The sequence below is a fragment of the Hipposideros armiger genome, unplaced genomic scaffold (genome assembly GCF_001890085.2).
Source record: "Hipposideros armiger isolate ML-2016 unplaced genomic scaffold, ASM189008v1 scaffold_326, whole genome shotgun sequence".
NCBI classification, from domain to species: Eukaryota; Metazoa; Chordata; class Mammalia; order Chiroptera; family Hipposideridae; genus Hipposideros; species Hipposideros armiger.
The window spans coordinates 1,523,510-1,542,856 of NW_017731676.1; the positions used below are offsets into that span (position 1 = coordinate 1,523,510).

Below are 19,347 nucleotides of genomic sequence, written 5' to 3' on the forward strand. Positions count from 1 at the left end.
CCTCACCCGGGAAGAGCGCAATGATGGTGCCAACTTGGGCCAGTGAAGCAACATCCTCCACAACTAGATTGAAGAACAAAAAATGACAGCAACTTGTCTGTTCCCCTTTCCCCAATTCCCCAGCACTGTTCCCATCCCCCCAATTAAAAAAAACCAAAAAAATTAAAAGGAAATCTACCAAATGGGAGACAATCTACAAATCATATATCTGATAAGGGGCCACTATCCAAAATATATAAAGAATTTATACAACTCAATATAAAATAAATAATGTGATGAAAAAATGGGCAGAGAGTCCAAACAGACATTTTCTACAGACATACAGATAGATGGGCAACAGGCACATGAAAAGATGCTCAACGTCACTAATTGTCAGAGAAATGCAAATAAAAACCACAATGAAAGTCACCTCATACTTGTTAGAATGGCTATTGTCAAAAAGACAAGAAATAACAAATGCTGGTAAGGATGTGGAGAAAAGGGAAGCCTTGTACATTGTTGGTGGGAATGTAAATTGGTGCAGCCACTATGGAAAAGAGTATGCAGGATCCTCAAAAAATTAAAAATGGAACTACCATATTATCAGAAATTCCACTGCTGGGTGTTCATCCAAAGAAAATGAAACCACTAACTAGAAAAGATATATGCACCCCCATGTTCAATGCAGCATTATTTATAATAGCCAAGATATGAAACAAAAGTTTATATAAATAATGGAATTTTATTCAGCCATAAAAAAAATCAAATCTTGCCATTTTCAACAACATGAATGGACCTTGAGGGCATTATGCTAAGTAAAACAGGCCAGACCAAGAAAGAGAAATACTATAATGGTATCACGTATATATAGAATCTAAAAAAACACAAAACATCAAACTCATACAAACAAAGAGTAGAAAAGTGGTTGTCAGAGTCTGGAGGAATAGGGACTAGACTTTGGTAAAAGGGTACAGACTTTCAGTGATAAGATGAATGAGGTCTGAGGATCTCATAAAACATGGTGACTACAGTTGATAACTATGTTGTTACACTGTAAAACTGAAATTAGCTAAGCAGTAGATATTTAATATTCTCACCAAAGGAAAAAAACATATATAAATATGTGGTGATGAATGTGTTAATTATCTTGATGGTAGCAATTCTTTCGGTGTATATCAAATCACCACAGTGTACACTTTAAATCTCTTATAATTTTGTCAATGATAACTCAAAAAAGCTGAATTAAAACAGAAAATGAAGATCATTTTCATATTAAAAAATAAAAGTATGAGTTATTAACAAATATGTGAAATGTAAAGTCCTATAGGACTAGATTAGATCACCTAGGGAGAAAGGATAAATACAGAAGAAAAAGAGCAAGAACTAACCTCTGGAAAAATCTCACAGGAATAGATCATAAAGTCATAGATCATAAAGCCAGAGTGTAAGAGGGACCACAAACAAGTTTGGAGGGAAACCAGAGGATGTGTTAGATAAAGATGCTTGAGAAACTATTTCCAGGAGAGAATATTGTACATTGTCAAATGCTCCTGAAAGGTCAAATAAGATGGAGACCAAGAATTGATCATTTTTTTAATGATTCTCTTTAGATTTAGGGCATATCTTTGAAAAATGAAATTTTCCTTAATAGATGCTTTTATCTCAGTCTTCTCTGAAACAAAAAAAAAAAGCTCTGCAGCTTAAAATACAATTCAAGAAAGAAATTTTACTTCTTTACTAGATGGCAGGCACTGAATTAAACCCTAGTACACAAAAGCAGCTAATGTTCTATTCTCTGGAAGTTCAGTCTTTGTAAAATTATTCTGAATAAAAAAGCTATTTATTTACTTGCTTATTTATTTACTTACGTAGCCTATTATTTTGATTATTGGAAGATGAACCTTGGATTAGTGAATTCTTAAGTGATGTTTAGGAAAATAATTAGATATGAGGGGTTTTCTGTGAAATTCAATATATTAAAAGGAATTAAAGGAAGTAGAAGATGTTACAGAATACAGAACCTAGAGATAAAGGATAAATAATAATTTTTCATTAGTAGGGCACCTAATGAGCCCTACTACACAGTGCAGAATCCAAATGAATATTTCCATTACTATTTCATGATTTTCTAAACAAAATAAATCTCGCTTGCTAGCATAGCTCCTTGTTTAGTAAATATGTTTTCAGAGTGTCCATTCATTTATGGTTCAAATACATTATTCTTCTTTTTATTTTAATTCTCGATGAAGGTCCAAATGCTACATGTGTATATTCACCTTTGAAACCGGATGTAAGGAATATAGAAAACATAAGTTTACTTCTCAAGTTTATTTTATCAGTCCCAAAATTTGCCTAATTGAGCACAATTGCTAAAATCATAATACTTGAGAATTATAAAACATTAAATTTTATTTTTATTTATTATATTTATAATCCTATGAAAATAAGCTTTTTTAATTTACAAATTGGTATATTACCCAAAATAGCACACATTATTAAAGTATTTCTTTCAGTATCATCAGAATCTACAACTAAAATTTAAAAGTATTCTAAATGGTACTAGGGAAATTGCTTTACCCAAAATCACTGACTAATAAAATCCAGGACAAAGTAATTTATTTGGATTCACATTAAAACAATTTATAAGGTGAGTTCAACATGGACTAAACATGGGGTGCTCTGGAAGATGGTTTACTATTTTTTCAGGATTTTTCTCTATCCTTTTCTTTCCAACAGGAGGATTATACCGACTGTGGCGGTGTTTCCGGATTAAGCCCCTCCCTGTGTGCCATCATCGGAATCCAGTTTGTACTACTTTGGCTTTTATCTGGCAGTAGACACTTCCAGTTATGACCTTCCAAAACCAAATCTGCATAATTAAACTCCAGACCCTGCCAAAACATGAGCCCTCGATTGCATTGATACAGGGTCAGTCATGGGATGAGCAGAACACTAGCTGGGCCCATATCCTGGCATACGTCTAAGGCACAGACTCGCAAGGCACCCACTGGCTGCATGTCAGGGTGCCAGCCCCTTAACCTTGTGTAAATGCTGCATCGTCCATGTCTAACATCAAAGCAAAATTCTATATGTGCTCTACTGGGAAATTCGAGAATTTCTTGTTGCATTGTTGGTGGCTCCATGTAAAAGGGCTCCCCACACAATTATTTATGAATCATACAAATTGTCTTGATTTTGACCTGGAATTTTGACTTGCTGCAATCCTTGTCCTTTTTTTTTTTTTTTTTACCTAGAAAATCTCTAGGGGGGTAAAAAGTTATTTCTTTGCTTTCACTTATTCTTCTGTTAAAAATCATTTCCTGCTTTGAGCAGTTGTTGAAATATATCTATATATGTATATAGATATATATAGATATGTAGATACATGTCTATATATAGAGAGAGAGCATTGATGTAACCTGTTGAAATAGAGATAATGGCTAATTTTCTATTTAAAAAATTGCCATGAATAAAATGCCTTATGAAGAATGGCTTCTCTGCCAAAAACATAACAAATGATGATCAGTTAAGTTTTCGTGGCGTACTGAATTGGTTGTTTGAAAATAAGAACTCATTAAACTAAAGGTGCTTGAGGGTGAAATTTGAATATGTGACGTATTTCCTCATCAATGTAAGCCCTTAATAAGTGCTTCGATGTAATGTTCCTTTTGTTCACAGTAAAGTTGTGTAGTGCTAGCCAGATATTTCAAAATGCTCTAAGAAAAGCTTGTTGGGGGGAGGGAAAAATGTTTTTTCTTGTTATAAATGAACTTTGGTTACCAAGGGTATTTTGCATGATGCTGCTGCTATTATAACTTTCAGTTTGTTTTTCTCTTACTGTAGAGTATAGTCCATTGAAAAGTTAACTGAGTGACATTATTGTTATGTAAGAATCTGAACCTTGCAGTGTAATGCACTTAAGTCATCTTAAAAATGTTGTTAAACTACTCTGAATATACTGTGCAATGTAAATGCTGAATGACTGGGTTAGGTCAATGGTGAAATGGGAATTAACGGATTTTATACAGATTCGTGCTTTTGCCTGAAAACCTATGTACAGATATTTTAAGTACATAAATCAGATTTGACACATTTATTTTTTTGAAGAGTACATATATGTTCTCAGTGAAGATTCATCTTAGGTTTCCTCTTTGTTCGTTTGAATAGTAGCAGGTACAATCCAAAAATTTCTGCTGCTGCTGCTGCTGCTGCTGCTTTTGTCCCTCCATTTTAAATGGTATAATCAATTGACCAAAATATCCATGCAGTTTGATGAGGGTTTTACAATAATCTGAACAAATAGGAAACCTTGAATCTGTATGTATGCACATGAATACTTGATTATGAATATTCAAAATTGTTTTATACAGCCTCATTGGTGAAAATGCTCAGTGTAGTAAGTCAGATATTTCATTATAGATTTACTATGGAAGCTGAATATTATTTATGTTTTTACAAGTTATTTTCAGGAGTAAACAGTATTTGAAGAAAGGGTTAAAACAATGAATGTGTAACTCTAGTTATGGCGAATAATTCTGCTGAAGGCTGGAAGTATGCACATATTTTTTATGGTAAAATGCATTTGTTCTTTTTTTGAACATGCCAAATATCGGTGTGTGTGTATGCTGGAAATGTTCTTATATATCATTTTAAGTCAGATTCTTACTAACATTATCCAGCATGCTTTAATATGCCCCACATATCAAAGATATAACCAATTCTTTAGCATCGCTTAAAAGATATATTTGCTTTGTCTTCAGCTTTGCATACATTTGTAATTCCCTCCCACCACCAATATACCCTAGGTGCCATTTGTGTATATTTCCTTACTTAAAATATTTTTTTTATTTAAAAAAGGGGGGAGGGAGAGAGAGAATCACTTTGCCAACTATTGTTCTAAGAGTTGACATCAGTTACCATTTCTAAGCATTGTTGTGATTTTGTAGTCTCATTTGTAACTGGTATTGACATTTTAGAAAACACCAAAGTGATTTAAAAAACATGGCACTTCTCACTCTAGTAACAATATGTTTAAATCATGTTGTTTATTAATTACTTAAAACTTATCGTCAACTTTTGCTAGACTATTTTAAATCATGAAAGTGTTGGGAAAGGGATATCAAAATATAAAATTATTTTAGTTTGTGTATATGAGTGAAACACATTAAAACAATTGAATTGCTTCCAGCATATAACAAACTTCCTTAAAATTATCTTTAAAATCTATTAAATATATTCCCATGGCTAATGTCACTGAAATAGTATGTTTTTATCAACTAATTATTGTTGTATTAATCACAGTTAAACTTGACATCTCTTGGCAGGGTCCTATTTGATTTCATTTGCCATCAAAATATATTTACATGCACGAGTCTGGCTATGATCCTTTATTTTCTGCTATAAAATATACCTATATATTATGACAACCACATACATGGTAATAAATTGGGTAAGAACGTGTTCTCAGACTAAAATTTGTTCTGATGCCTAATATTAGTCTTCATGTCCTTAGCATACTTACTTTTTTGTAAGATAGTAACACTCATCTCATCAAATTGTTATATTTAATTTAGGATTTTTCTGTTAGTTCTAATTGTTGACAAGAACTTAAATTATAGCCTGTTATAAATATTGATTTTCAAAGATTAAACAGTATAAGAAATCAAGAAAAGAGCTTTTAAACTCTTTTCGCTTATTTAATTTTTGCTATACTCATGCAGCTTAATGTAGGTTGTCATTAAAACAAAATTAAGTCTTGCATTGGTGTTGAGTAACAGAAACAAATTTTACATTAATGGTTTCTTTCTATTTTCTTCATTTGAACAACCAGCATTACTGCCAAACACCAATCGTGGTCCATATTTGTAACAGGTTTTTAACATGACATAGTTAGCAAGTTTGATTGAAGAGATTTTTAGGTCCTGGTCTATAACATTTTAGTATGATCTTTTTTCATGTTTCTAATGCTTGAGGCGTTATTGCTTAACTTGGGGGAAAAAAACAAACAAAAAAAACATAACAGTGTTGCTGCCATTTGTAAGTTTTCTTATAATATTCCTTTTATTAACTTTAAAACTGGCCTTACTGGGTTCAAATAGGCAGTATCCCTTTGAAGTGACCTTTGCAACCCAAGTGTTACTTGCTTATTTGATGCTCTCTTGTATTTTCCATCTCGTTTATATCTTTGTCTCCACCAAAGCTTAAATTCTATGTCTTAATTTAAAACTCTAAACTATTCCACTAATCATGTTAATTGACATTAAAATGTCTAGAAGTATAGAGTTTGATCTAGTAAAACAAAATGGATGGTGTGACTTTTTTTTAAAAGTGTAGAATAGAACAATTATTTCACTTGCTGACAATTTCAAATATTTTATTGTTATCTGGAGCTTGTGTTGTTGTCCCATACCAGAATGTTAATATTGCTAATAATCAGTGTACATTTCTGTAAAGAGCAAACCAATAAAACCAATAAAAGCATCAAATGTTGAACAAAGTTCCAGAATTTCAGAGACTAAGACATCCCTTAACAATAGTTTCATGTACCTTATTTATATAGTTCACATAATTAACTCAAAGAAATTTCACTGAGTCTAATGGGATACTGTCTTGTATAGATGCCAACTGAGTTTTCAGTGTGACCTGACAAGCTGTCCTTTTGTTGTTGTTATGGTGTATGATTGTTGGATCATGCTTTTAAGGATACTTTTATTGAAACGCTCAGTGTGCATCCATGCAAAAGGCCGAGTGGCTTTGTGAACAAAAGATCTTTTCTCCCCTTTATTATGTTCTCTTGACACTTTTGTGGAAATTAACTAGCCTGATAAAAAACATTTTGTAAAAATTTGTACAATACTGTTATAAAAATATTTATAATCCCAGAAAATGTTGTGTTAAATCTTGTGCAAAAACAGTATATTCAGAATAAAAGTTTATCATTTAAAGTCACCACAGTTTGGATTCTTTAATTATTTAACATCCAGTTGAAAGAGACCATATATTTTGTCATAAATATATTTTAAGAAAGCCAACCTTTCTGCGGAGAGAATTCTAGATTGTGGAAATAAAACTTGGGATTACAAAAGTGCTTCTACAATTACAAACTTCAACTCACAAACAAACGTATTTGCAGCTCCTTCAAACAAACAAATGTACTTGCAGCTCCTTCACATAACTCTGACCCTTCTTATATATGCTTTTGCCATGAAGGCATTTAGGAACTTATTAAATCATACTTTGGACTTCCATTGTATAAAAAGAAAAAAGAAAAAGAAATCCTATGCAAAAATGTTTTCATGTTTCTTTAAAGATATTGGGAAAAGAGTTTAAAAGAAACAAGTTATGATATCTGAAATATACATACCTTTTATACATCTGACTAATATTTAAATATTTCTCCTAGCTAATTTGTAGCTGAAACAATTAAGTCTAGTACAAAGCATTGTTTTGTTTTTTTGGGTTTTTTAACTGTTAGGTTTTTCTCAAACTGTTACGTTGATACCAGCTTACCACCTTTCCCCCCTTCCCCCATGCTCACTTAATAATACAGTAATGAACCTGATCCTGAGTGGAATCTAGTATAATGTAAGCCTACTTTTCTTTCTGGGGGCTCCCATAATAGAGCCCTGCACGTGGGAGGAATGTAATATGTGGATACCAATGTTGGTGGTTACTAGAAAATCTGACTTCTAGCTTGTGATCAAGGCATTTCAACAGGAAAAACCCTACTTAAAAGTGTAAGGTAAATAACATTTGTTTTTTGACATCTGGCTTCGGCATCATTCTGTACCAATTTATCTCCTCAATCAATCTTCTTACTCCCAAGAGACCCTCATTTCCTCTATCAGTCATCTCGATGCCATCCCTATCTCTTCTCTAGGGACTTGACTTCATCGGTTCTTCAAGCATACTCAGTCTCCCCTTTCTGCAGGCTGATTTCCCCCTGCCTACAAACATACTCAGAATACCTCTACTTAAAACGAACAGAAATATCAAACATTTACTGCTGCCCACTAGCCCTATTCCTAGAGTTATACACCTAGAATTAAAATATTCCTTTGTACAGCTACAAACGTATTTTGGTAGTCTTACCTTTGCAATGTAGTCAAGTAGGCCTTAGAATTTTAGGCATATTGTTATCTCTGACCTTTAGTTTTGAGCTACCACTGCAATTTTTTAGTGGCTGGGATGAGGTACTAATAAATTCAAGTTCTTGGGTATTTCTTGATTCTCAAATTGTTTTTATCTTAAAGTGCAGATATTCACACAGCACCTCCACAATTTTCTATAAATTGGTATGCAATCAACAATGCTGTTAATATTTTCTATTTAAATCGACTCACTTTTTAAAATAAATGTATTTAAGGGGGAAATTTAACATTACTGCCATAATTGGAAAGCCAATATAATTTGCTATAAATTAGTAGGTATGTCACATTAAAGTAGGTTTATATCTATTATAGTGAAAAGAAAAGAAAACCACTCAGCATATGCTAGTGTCAAATGTGCTAGATTTAACATAACACTTCAACACATTTATTATAATGACAGATTAATCAGTTTTTATATTTCTGCCACTAATATTTTAAATGTAACCTGGGCTCAAAAGCCTGTCTAAATTACAATTATTAATACATTCAAATGACATTTATCAAAATGGATACTCTAATTTTTTTCAAAGCTTGAGTTTTCTTAGGTGCATAGATTTTTTTTTTCAAAATGCTTTATCATATTCATAATAGTTTTTGAGTATTTCAGGACTCTAACATGTCTTTAAGTGTTACTTGTAACATTTTCATTGATGTAAGGACAATGTATGATGTGCCTAGGTTAGAGTAAGATTACCAGTCTCCTATATTGGGAAGGACTGCTCTTTTCCAGATATTCTCCTTTCTCTAATTGTTTAGTTTCAGGAAAAAAAAAATGATCCTTCTTTTGTGAAATTGTGGGATAGTTAATGATAACTATTGTAAATAGCGAAGTTGGTAACAAACATATCAGTTGTCATTACTAATGCTCCAATCCCTCCATTTTTTTCATTTTGAAATTACACTGATCTATGAAATACCTAAATGTGGTAACTACAGCTCTAGTCCTCATCCTGAAGGCAGTATAGCCAAGTAGAAACTGCAATCTACTGCTTAGATTCATACCTGACTTTACCACTTTGGAACCATGGGTACATTAAATCATGTCTCCAAGCCTCAGTTTCCTCTTCTGTAAAATAGAAAGTAAAGGGGCCATGATGACAGAATTATGTAATTAATGTAAAGCACTTAGCATTGGGCCCAGCACTGAGTAAACACTCAACAATGCCATCCCTTCGTATTATGAATTGTTGTCACAATCATCTTCCTGGTCATCATCATCATTTTTGGCTGGAGCTTTTAAAATCCTAATATCTGCAATATTTGCAACATCTGTCACTTAAACCATTTACTCTTTTTTATTCAACTGCAGCGTTAGAAGTCAAGCTTATACAAGAAAAAAAAACAGTCCTTTCTCTTATGGAACTACTGACTGGGAATATTGAAAATTTAATAAGCGTTTACAATAGTGTGAGGCAAATGCTATGATATAGGAAATAAATGGTATCATGGGAGCTTACATTAGGGTAATCTCGATAGACTGAACTGGCCAGAGAAGTCTGCCAAGATTTTGAGCTGAGGGAAGGAGGTAGCAGTACTTTAACAACCAGGAGAGAGAGTGTGTGAAAGCTGAGCCGTGCATGCGGGGAGCTGGAAATACCTGAATAAGAGTTCAATATGGCTTGAGGGGTGGGTGATAAGTAACCAGAGATGAAATGGGAGATGAGGCGGGAGAGACAGGGGACCAGAGCCTGGAGTCTTCTCCGCATCACAGTGGTTATTTACACAATGATCAGATTTGCATTTCAGGAAAACTGCTCTGAATGAAATGTAGGTTTCTGGTAGATGAACACCAACAGGAAGGGAGACCAATTAACAAACTATTGTTAAAATGAGAAACTTTTGTTGACTAGCATAGGGAGCTAGATAGAGAAATGTGGGCTGACTTTAGAAATATTTAGAAGAGAAAAAGGAGAGCACTTTATGATTCACCCACTAGAGTAAAGAAAGAAAGGGAAAAATGATTAGAATGACTCCCAGGGTTTAAAGTTTAATATTATGACTAGTGGTACAATCCCCCAAGTTAGGGAACATTGGCGGGTGCTTGGGGCAGGGTTGAGATAGAATAAGTTCAGAAGAGAAAATGGAAGATTGTACTTCAGAAATATTGTGAATGAGTACTGCTGAGGATACAAAGATGAGAGGATAGGATTTCTACTGCCCAAGAATATATATGCCACGATCATGAGTCTCAACACTGAATGCCTTTTGAAACCCTTATAAGGTTTTGTTTGTTTGTTTTGTTATAAATGCTGATATGCAGAATCCACTCTAATTCAGAATCTCAAGTGGTTCTGTGCAGCCTGCATTACACTACCCAGGGGTATGTTAGACTATAAGTGTGACAATTCCGATGCAGGTAGTTCTGATGTATACTTTATAAAACCCTATTTATAGGTACATTATTGGTTCAGTTTTAAATGAACCCCTTTTTTGAACATGTTTTTGGGAACACACCCTAAGATTACAACTCAATTGTAATCTATTGGAGGACTGTACTTCTTAATATTTTATTTTTCTCTATGGGTCTAAATTATGTAGCTGTATATAGCTGATAATAAAGTTCTCATCGATTATGCTTGATAATCAGGACCACAGTTAGGACAATTTCTGCTACAGGAAATTCTATTTGTATTTAAGCTGTATTAATGATAGCAAATGTTTCATAGAGTTCAACCACAGATTTCTATAAATGTTATCAGAGAAATTTGTCAGTCAGGTTCATTCTTATGGCAAATAATACTGCAAATCAGAATAAAACTAGAAAATGATATTACTTGACAATCTGGTTTCTGTACATATTATAGTTAATTAAATAATGGCTATTCCTTAAGTAAATAAAAAGCTAATCAAAACTTTTAAAACCCACTTAAAACATGAATATTTCAAATTGATTTCAGACTGTCCATCTTAATCCACAGAACCTCAAAGAAAGCAAGAGAGAGCAGGTAATATGATACACGACAGAAATTCCAGGCGCTGCAGTCAGGTTACCTGGGTCCGTGTCCTAGTTCCCCAACTTGGGCATATTATATAATACCTCTAAATTTCTGCTCCTTATCTGTCTGATTTTTATTGACTCCATAAATATTTGTACATGAAAATAATGATAACAGTCACTAATAGTTGTTCAGGCCTCAACTTCTTATCTGAAAAGCTCAATCATTTTGATGCTGATGATTTCAGGAGTGCCTAGAGATACTTGGCATCAAGGGAATTCCTACAGTGTGTGGGATATTGCTAGAATGTCAACATTTTTACTGAGCACTAGGAATACAATGATGACAATGAGAAATACAAATACAGCACAAAGTGTAGGAGAACATCAGGAGAAAATTCATCCAAAAAATTACACAAATAAACATATCACTAACTTTAAAGAAATACTTGTTTATAAAAGATCTTGGTAATAAGAAGCTGATGGCGAGGGGTAGAACAGGGCCTGGTGGAAACTGAACTTGATTTAGTGACTGGACTAGGAAGAAAGTAGAAGAAAGATCCAGACTGCCCTTGTTGTCTTCATTCAAATCTCAGAAACAATTAGACCAATATCCCTGATGAAAATAGATGTGAAAATTCCCAGCAAAATATTAGCAAACCAAATTTAAGAACAAATTAAAAGGATTATACACCATGATCAAGTAGGATTTATCCCTGGGACACAAGGATTCTTCAGTATACACAAATCAATAATTACAATACATCACTTTAATAAAATGAAATATTAAAATGTTATGATCATCTCAGATGCAGAAAATGCATTTGACATCCTTTCATGATAAAAACTGGGTAGAAAAGGAACATACCTCAACATAATAAAGGCCATGTATGAAAAACCCACAACTAATACTCAAAAGAGAAAAATTAAAAGCCTTTCCTCTATCAGCAGGAGCAAGACAAGAATGCCCACTCTTACCACACCTATTCAGGGTAGCACTGGAAGACCTAACTAGAGCAATTAGGCAAGACCAAAAAAAGGCACCCAAATCATAAAGAAAGAAGTAAAATTGTCATATTTGCAGATGACATGATTTGTATATAGAAAATTCCAAAGACTCCACCAAAAATCTGTTGAAACTAATCAATGATCACAATAAAGTTGCAGGATATAAAATCAACATACAGAAATCCAATGCATTTCTATATATTAAGGATGAAATATCTGAAAAATAAAGAAAACTATCTCATTCAGTGTAGTATCAAAAACAATGAAATAACCAAGGAACTGAGATCTGTACAATAAAAACTGTTAGACTTTATTGAAAGATATCAAAAAAGACGCAAACCAATAGGAAGGCATCCTGTATTAATTGATCGGAAGAATTAATACTGTTAAAATGTCTATACAACTAAATCCCTTCAATAAATTCAATGCACTCTCCATCAAAATACAAGTAGCATTCTACACAGAAATATAAAACCAATCTAAAATTTATATGGAAGTAGAAAAGACCTCTAAGCCAAAATAAACCTTTGGAAAAAGAACAAAGCCAGAGGTAACACATTTCCTGATTTCAGACTGTACTACAAAGCTACAGCAATCAAAACAGTTTGGTATTGGCATAAAAATAAACACACAGATAAACAGAAGAGAATAAAGAGCCCAGAACTAAACCCCCACATATACATTCAACTAATATTCAATAACAGAGTCAAGAACACACAACAGGGAAAGGGTAGTCTCTTTAATAAATGGTGTTAGTAAAACTGGGTAAACACATTGCAGAACAATGAAATTGGACTCCTATCTTACACAACTCACAAAAATTAACTTGCAATGGATCAAAGACTTAAACATAAGACCTGATATCATAAAACTCCTTGGAAAAAATGTACAGAATAAGCCTGTCAACATTGGTGTTACCAATTATTTTTTCAACATGCCATCAAAAGCACAAACAACAAAAGCAAAAATCAACAAGTGGGACTACACATCAAACTTAAAGGCTTCTACACAGAAAAAGAAACCATTAACAAAATGAAAAGGCAACCTATTTAATGGGAGAAAATTTTTGCAAATCATATATTTATAAGGGGTTAATACTCAAAATATATAAAGAACTAATACAACTCAATAGAAAATAAAAAAGAGATTAAAAATGGCAGAGGAACTTAACAGACATTTTTCCAGAGAATACATCCAAATGGCCAACAGGTACAAGGAAAAATGTTCAACAACACTAATCATCAGGAAAGTTTAAATGAAAACCACAATAAGCTATCACCTCGCACTTGTTAGATTGGCTATTTTATCAAGAAGTAGGAGATATGTGTTGGTGAAAAGGCAGACCTTGTTCACTCTTTTTTTTTTTTAAGATTTTATTGGGGAATTGGGGGAGGGGAACAGACAAGTTGCTGTCCTTTTGTTCTTTAGTCTAGTCGTGGAGGACATCACTTCACTGGCCCATGTTGGTATTATCATTACGCTCTTCCTGGGTGAGGCAGATCAGTCACCGGCCACTGGACAGCCACTCACAGCAGCTCTTGGCAGCTCACGCTGGCTGCTGGCCACACACAGTAGCTTACAGGAGCCCACTGCAGCCCCACTGCAGCCTATGCCATCACCGGCGACTCACAGCAGCCCAGCTCCAGGTCAAGCTGTTGTTCACCATCCTAGCTGTAGAGGGCGCAGCATCAGTGGCCCTCATGTGGGATATGAACCGGGGCCCTGCTGCTCAGAGCTGGCGTCCCAAGCCAACTCTTAACCAACCTGCCACTCGGCTGGCCCCCCCTTGTTCACTCTTGGTAATGTAAATTGATGCAACTACTATAGAAAAAAATATTGAGGTACCTCAAAATATTAAAATTAGATCTATAATGAAGCAATATAATCAAGTAATCCCATTTCTGGGTGTATACCCAAAGGGCACTGAAGGATATATAACAGGATATTGAAGAGATAAATGCAACTCCATGTTTACTGCAGCATTATTCATAGTAGGCAAGTTATGGAAACAACCTAAGTGCATGTGTATATGTAACACACACACACACACACAGAGTGGAATATTACTCAGCCATTAGAAAGAACAACATCCTGCCATTTGTGACAACAAGGATGGACTGGAGCACATTATGCTTATGCTAAGTGAGATAAATCAAGAGAAAGACAGTGTATGATATCACTTCTATGTGGGATCTAAAAAAGCCAAACTCATAAAAACAGAGGGCAGGGAATAGGACAGATGTTTTTTAAGGGTACAAACTTGCAAAAAGCAGTGAATAAGTCTTAGAGGTCTAACACACAGTATAGTGAGTATAGACTACAATATTGTATTGTAATTATTTAACTTCCTTAGAGGCTAGAACTTAATTATTCCAACCACTGAAAAGAAAGGATAATTGTGTAACATGACAGAGATGCTAATTATTGCTATAATGGCATTCATATTATGTATATAAACATCAAATTGACATGCTGTACACCTTAAATATGTCGAATATATTTCAATTAAAAAATGAAAAATAAAAAACAATTAGATATCCAGAGCACTGCTCATATAGGCATAATGGTGTCTGGGAGAACCTGTGACTTCAGGTAAGTACTTGGGTTGGCAAGAAGGAACTCCATGTCAATAATGGTCCTATACTCAAGTTTCTTTCAACAAAAAACTATTTCCCTATTTCTTTTTTCTTTTTTATTATTGCAAACTTTCTTGAAATTTTTCTATACTCAGTTACCACTTGCTCTCCCACAATTATTTCCAATCTCCTGAAATGTTATCTCCACCTGTCCTCTAAAAGTGCTTTTGATGACATTCCAATCTGTCAATTTCTAGCTTCTTAAAACTCAAGACATTTTTGTGTTCCATTGCTCCACTATCTTCCTGCTCAGTCTCTGCCTCTTTCTACTCCTTCTCAAGATCTCGCAGCTTACCTGTTGTGTAAACTTTGATGTTTGTAGGGTTTCATCCTTAGTTTTCTACATTATTTCACTCTAAATTCTGCACCTATTTGATTTTATTAAATTCATGTGTCTTTATATGCTAGATGGTCCAAATTTTCAATTGCTACTGGATACTCATTCCAAGATGTCTTAAATACATGCCATGAAAATAACTATTATCTTTATCTCAATATACACCTCTACTTTTCAATTCTGCATCTCGAGTCTTAGTGTAGTCACCTAAACTAGAATCTTTAGTGTCATGAAATTACTAAATTCTCACCAGCCTACCTGCCTTTGAAATGCCTTTTGATTCTCTACTATTTCTCATATCCAGTGCTCCTTTCTTGCTTCAGGCTTTATCAACTCTTGCCCTAACTATTGGGTTGTCGGAAAAGTCATGACGCATTTTTGTAACAAAAAACATAGAAAATCTATGACTTTTCCGACAACCCAATAGTTTCCCTTATTTTGGATTTCATTCCACTTCAATCCATCCATCATGCTAGTTTTTTCTTTTTCTTTTTCTTTTTAATTAAAGTTTATTGTTAGTAAAGTTACATAGGTTTCTGGTGTACGCTAGTTTTTTTCTTTTCAGTTTGCCTCTTATCACATCATTTCCCTATTTAAAAATATTCAGTGACTCGGGTCAGCCGAGTGGCTCAGTTGGTTAAGAGCGTGAACTCTGAGCAACAGGGTCGCTGATTTGATTCCCACATGGGCCAGTGAGCTGCACCTGAGCTGAGCTGCCAGCAGGTGGCAGGATGGCTCGGCTGGTGAGAGTGCGTGTTCCTAACAACAAGATTGCCTGTTTGACTCTGGCATGGGATGGTGGGCTGCCCCCCTTCCACCCCCTCATCTCCCCACCTTCCCCCACCCCCACAACTAAGATTGAACACAGCACTTTGGGCTGAGCAGCCACAAGCTGCCCTTGGGTGGCCAGATGGCAGCTGGACTTGGAGCTGAGCTGGCTGCTCCCTCCACAACTAAGATTGAAGGACAACAACTTGGCTGTTTCCCTTCCCCAATTCCCCAATAAAATCTATAAAAATCAAAAAAAAATCAGTGACTCCCCATTGCCTATTAAATATAATATAAATGCCTTAGGAGGACAGATGATACCAATTAGGGGTTGACCTTTGCCTATATTTAACCTCATATCATCACCCTTTCCCAACCCAACACCAAAAAGATGCAATTTTACTTGAAGTCTTACCAAATTACCTACAATTCTTTAACTACAACACAACAATCATGCCTGAACACATGATTCCCACAGCTCCTCCTACCCGCCTCTCTTAGCTGCTACTTATATTTCAATACCCAGTTCAAATGCTGCCTCCTCTGTGGAGCCTTCTCTGATGTTCTAAAGCACAATTATAGCTCCTGCAAACTATCATAATATTTTAAACATATCTCCATTAAAAATCTATGAAAATGTATATTTTAAAAAAGAAAGTGTAGAATTTAGAATTTTTAAAAAAGGAAAGAAAACGTGTTTCAACTGTAGCTTTGATTTTTACTAGCGTGACCTTAGGAGACTTATTTAACATCACAGTGTAAGTAGCTACTGTAAATTGTCACAGCAATATTTCTTTTGCAATTTTTGAAATGATTATTAGTGATATGGTACTGGCAGAAAACAGGGTTTTAATAAATAATAACAACATTTAGTAAAATATGTACCTAGTCTCCCAGTTATAGTTGCCAGAATAACAAAAATGCATCTAGTAGTCAAATATTTGGTTAACTTTTATTAATATTTTCATCTCAGTTTAATTAATGGCTAAGTTTACTTCCTAAAAGTTTTTCTTTTCTCTCTAATTTATGCCTCATTTCACCTAGTCCAACCCCATGTCAAATCAGGAAAACCTAATAAAACACATCAACCTGTATATTCCAGACTGCCCCATCCATAACTCAAGAATCTACTTCTAATTTTTTTTAATTACTTTAGAATCCTGGAGTTTGGATAATATTGTAGAAAGGATCTGGTCACAGGGGTTGGATCAGAATTAACAATCAGAATTCAGAGACTAGCAAAAGTCAGCCAGGCAAAAGTAATAGAGAAATCAGCAAATCAGATGGATCATTTTTTTCTTTAGTAAAGTATAAATATTGGGAAAAAACTGGGATGCAAAATCAGGATTCAGGAGAAAGTTTTATTTAATACTGAGTCATTAAGTTATTCATGGGGAACTCCTTATATTCCCTAAATTATAGGGTCAGCAGAGTCTCAAAAAAGACGTTAAGTGGCCTCAACTGATGGGAAGCAAGACAACCTAGCCACTAGGTGAGATGGGAACAGTAAATGAATGGGAAGGAGTGACAAAGTTTGATTTTTTTAAAAGAATTAAGATGAGCAATAAGGGAGGGAGAAGAAATGTCAAATCCGACTGTGGTTATTTCACCACAGTGTGGTCTATAATTAGGCAAAATTGTTTTGGGAAATGTTTCTTTTAAAAGAAATGATTATTTACTGCCTTGATATTTCAACCACTTTCTCTGTAGAAAAATGTTATTACACCCAAATGGCACTATATTGAAGAAACACCAAAATTGCAAAACAATGACAGCAAATTTACATTATAGATTATAAATAAGCACACATTTAATGTCATAAATGTATATGTATGTATACATACAAACATATATGTGTGCACATATACATAATATATAAAGAAAGATAATGATAGCAAAAATAGCAAATTATAGCCCTAAAATTAACTAATTATTTACTATGTAATGCCACGGATGGATTCTGCATACATTTTTTATTGCATTCTTTGTCAATTAACAGAAATAAGAATGCTATAAAACAAGAATGAAGAATCAAGGCAATTATGAATCAAAAACCCAAGAGAACAATTAAGTGAAATCTGAAAGCATGTTTTCTTCAAGCCGATCCAAAAAAAACTAAAAATTTGCTATCAAAACTATTGTGTGCCTTCCTCAATATCCAGTACATGTCTTAATAATCTCTATATAACAGTGATGTCTCAGGGCCACTCCACTCCCTAGGATATATACCATCAGGTTGTATGGCAATACTAAATGATTAAATTAAAATGTGGCCCCATCAGCTAGTATGCTGCTAATTTGAGCATATCTGAGTCATTCCCTCTAACCCAGAGGAAGTATTACCCTAAGGTGTTTCCAACTCTGCTGTACTTTTTCATGAAATGTCAAGAACTTGAGGTTGTATGGAGCCCTCCCATCACTGCTGTTGTCCTGATGCTGGTTAAGATCAGAGGTGTCTCAGTTCTATGACACCGGGGCATTTACACCACTGTCCCTTATGCAGGTGAGTACTCAGTACCTCGCTGGAATGTCCTTTTGCATCACCGTTGATTACACTGGAAGAGTGCGGTCTTTATCGAGCAAATTCCATCCACTCTCTGGATCTTGATTGACTTTGTCTAGCCTGTCAAGTTATTCCCAATGTGCCAAAAGCTCAAATTGTCTTTGATTCAATTTGTCATTTATTTTGTGTGTTTATCTTCCAGACTATTCCTAATTATGCATGATGGAAGCTTCTTAGTGGGCTTTTCATGTGATAGGATCAGTATGTATATAAAATAACTTATTGAAGGGTCTTCACTAGTGCTTTGACCTTCATATTTTAGTTAAATACAAGAAAAATACAGAATATTACTGAGCTTAATCTAAATAACTCACAAATAACAAAATATATTCCTATGCTTCCCTTAGCAGTGTATAAGTCTTTCTCATTATCCTCATAGGACATTAGTTTCCTAATATTATTTCATGTCTTAGGCATAGGGAGTAGATTAAATATGGTGTTAGGTGCTTAGGGCTGCCATAAATTACCACAAAGTGGGTGACTTACAACAAAAGTAATTTATTCTCTCATTGTTTTAGAAGCCAGAAGTCCAAAATTAAAGTGTCAACAGTCACACTCCCTCCAAAGGCTCTAAAGGAGAATCCTTCCTTGCCCTTCCGGCTTCTGCTGGCTTCAGGCATTCCTTGGTGGCAGCATAACTCTCATTTCTGCCTTTGTCCTCATATGGCCTTCTCCTTGTGTCTGTGTTGTTTCCATCTCTATCTCTGCTAAGGACCAGTGATTGGATTTAGGGAACAATCTCATCTCAAGATCCTTCACTTAGTTACATCTGAGACGACTCTTGATCCAAATAAGTTTACATCGACATCTTGTCCCAAGGATTAGGACATAGACATCTTTTGGGGAGACGTAATTCAAACCACTACACATAATGTCTTTGGAATTGTGGTATGGGCATGAACAATGTTTATTGGGAGTTCTCAAATTTTAATCTCCAGCCTTGATATTTCCATTTTGTTGAGATTCATATG

General features: G+C 34.5%; 1 protein-coding gene across 10 annotated transcripts in view; it reads left to right on the forward strand.

Moving 5' to 3' along the window:
* CACNA2D1 (calcium voltage-gated channel auxiliary subunit alpha2delta 1) overlaps window positions 1-3,277 on the forward strand; it is a 484,358-nt gene extending 481,081 nt beyond the window's left edge. For 6 of the 10 annotated variants that reach the window (XM_019660718.1, XM_019660719.1, XM_019660721.1 and 3 more), the window contains one exon: window positions 2,716-3,277. In XM_019660718.1, coding sequence (XP_019516263.1) covers window positions 2,716-2,832 — 117 coding nt within the window. In that variant the 3' untranslated portion in view covers window positions 2,833-3,277. The remainder of the gene's footprint in view (window positions 1-2,715) is intronic. The other 4 variants (XM_019660717.1, XM_019660720.1, XM_019660723.1 and 1 more) reach the window with 1 other exon arrangement.
* Window positions 3,278-19,347: the final 16,070 nt, after the last annotated feature.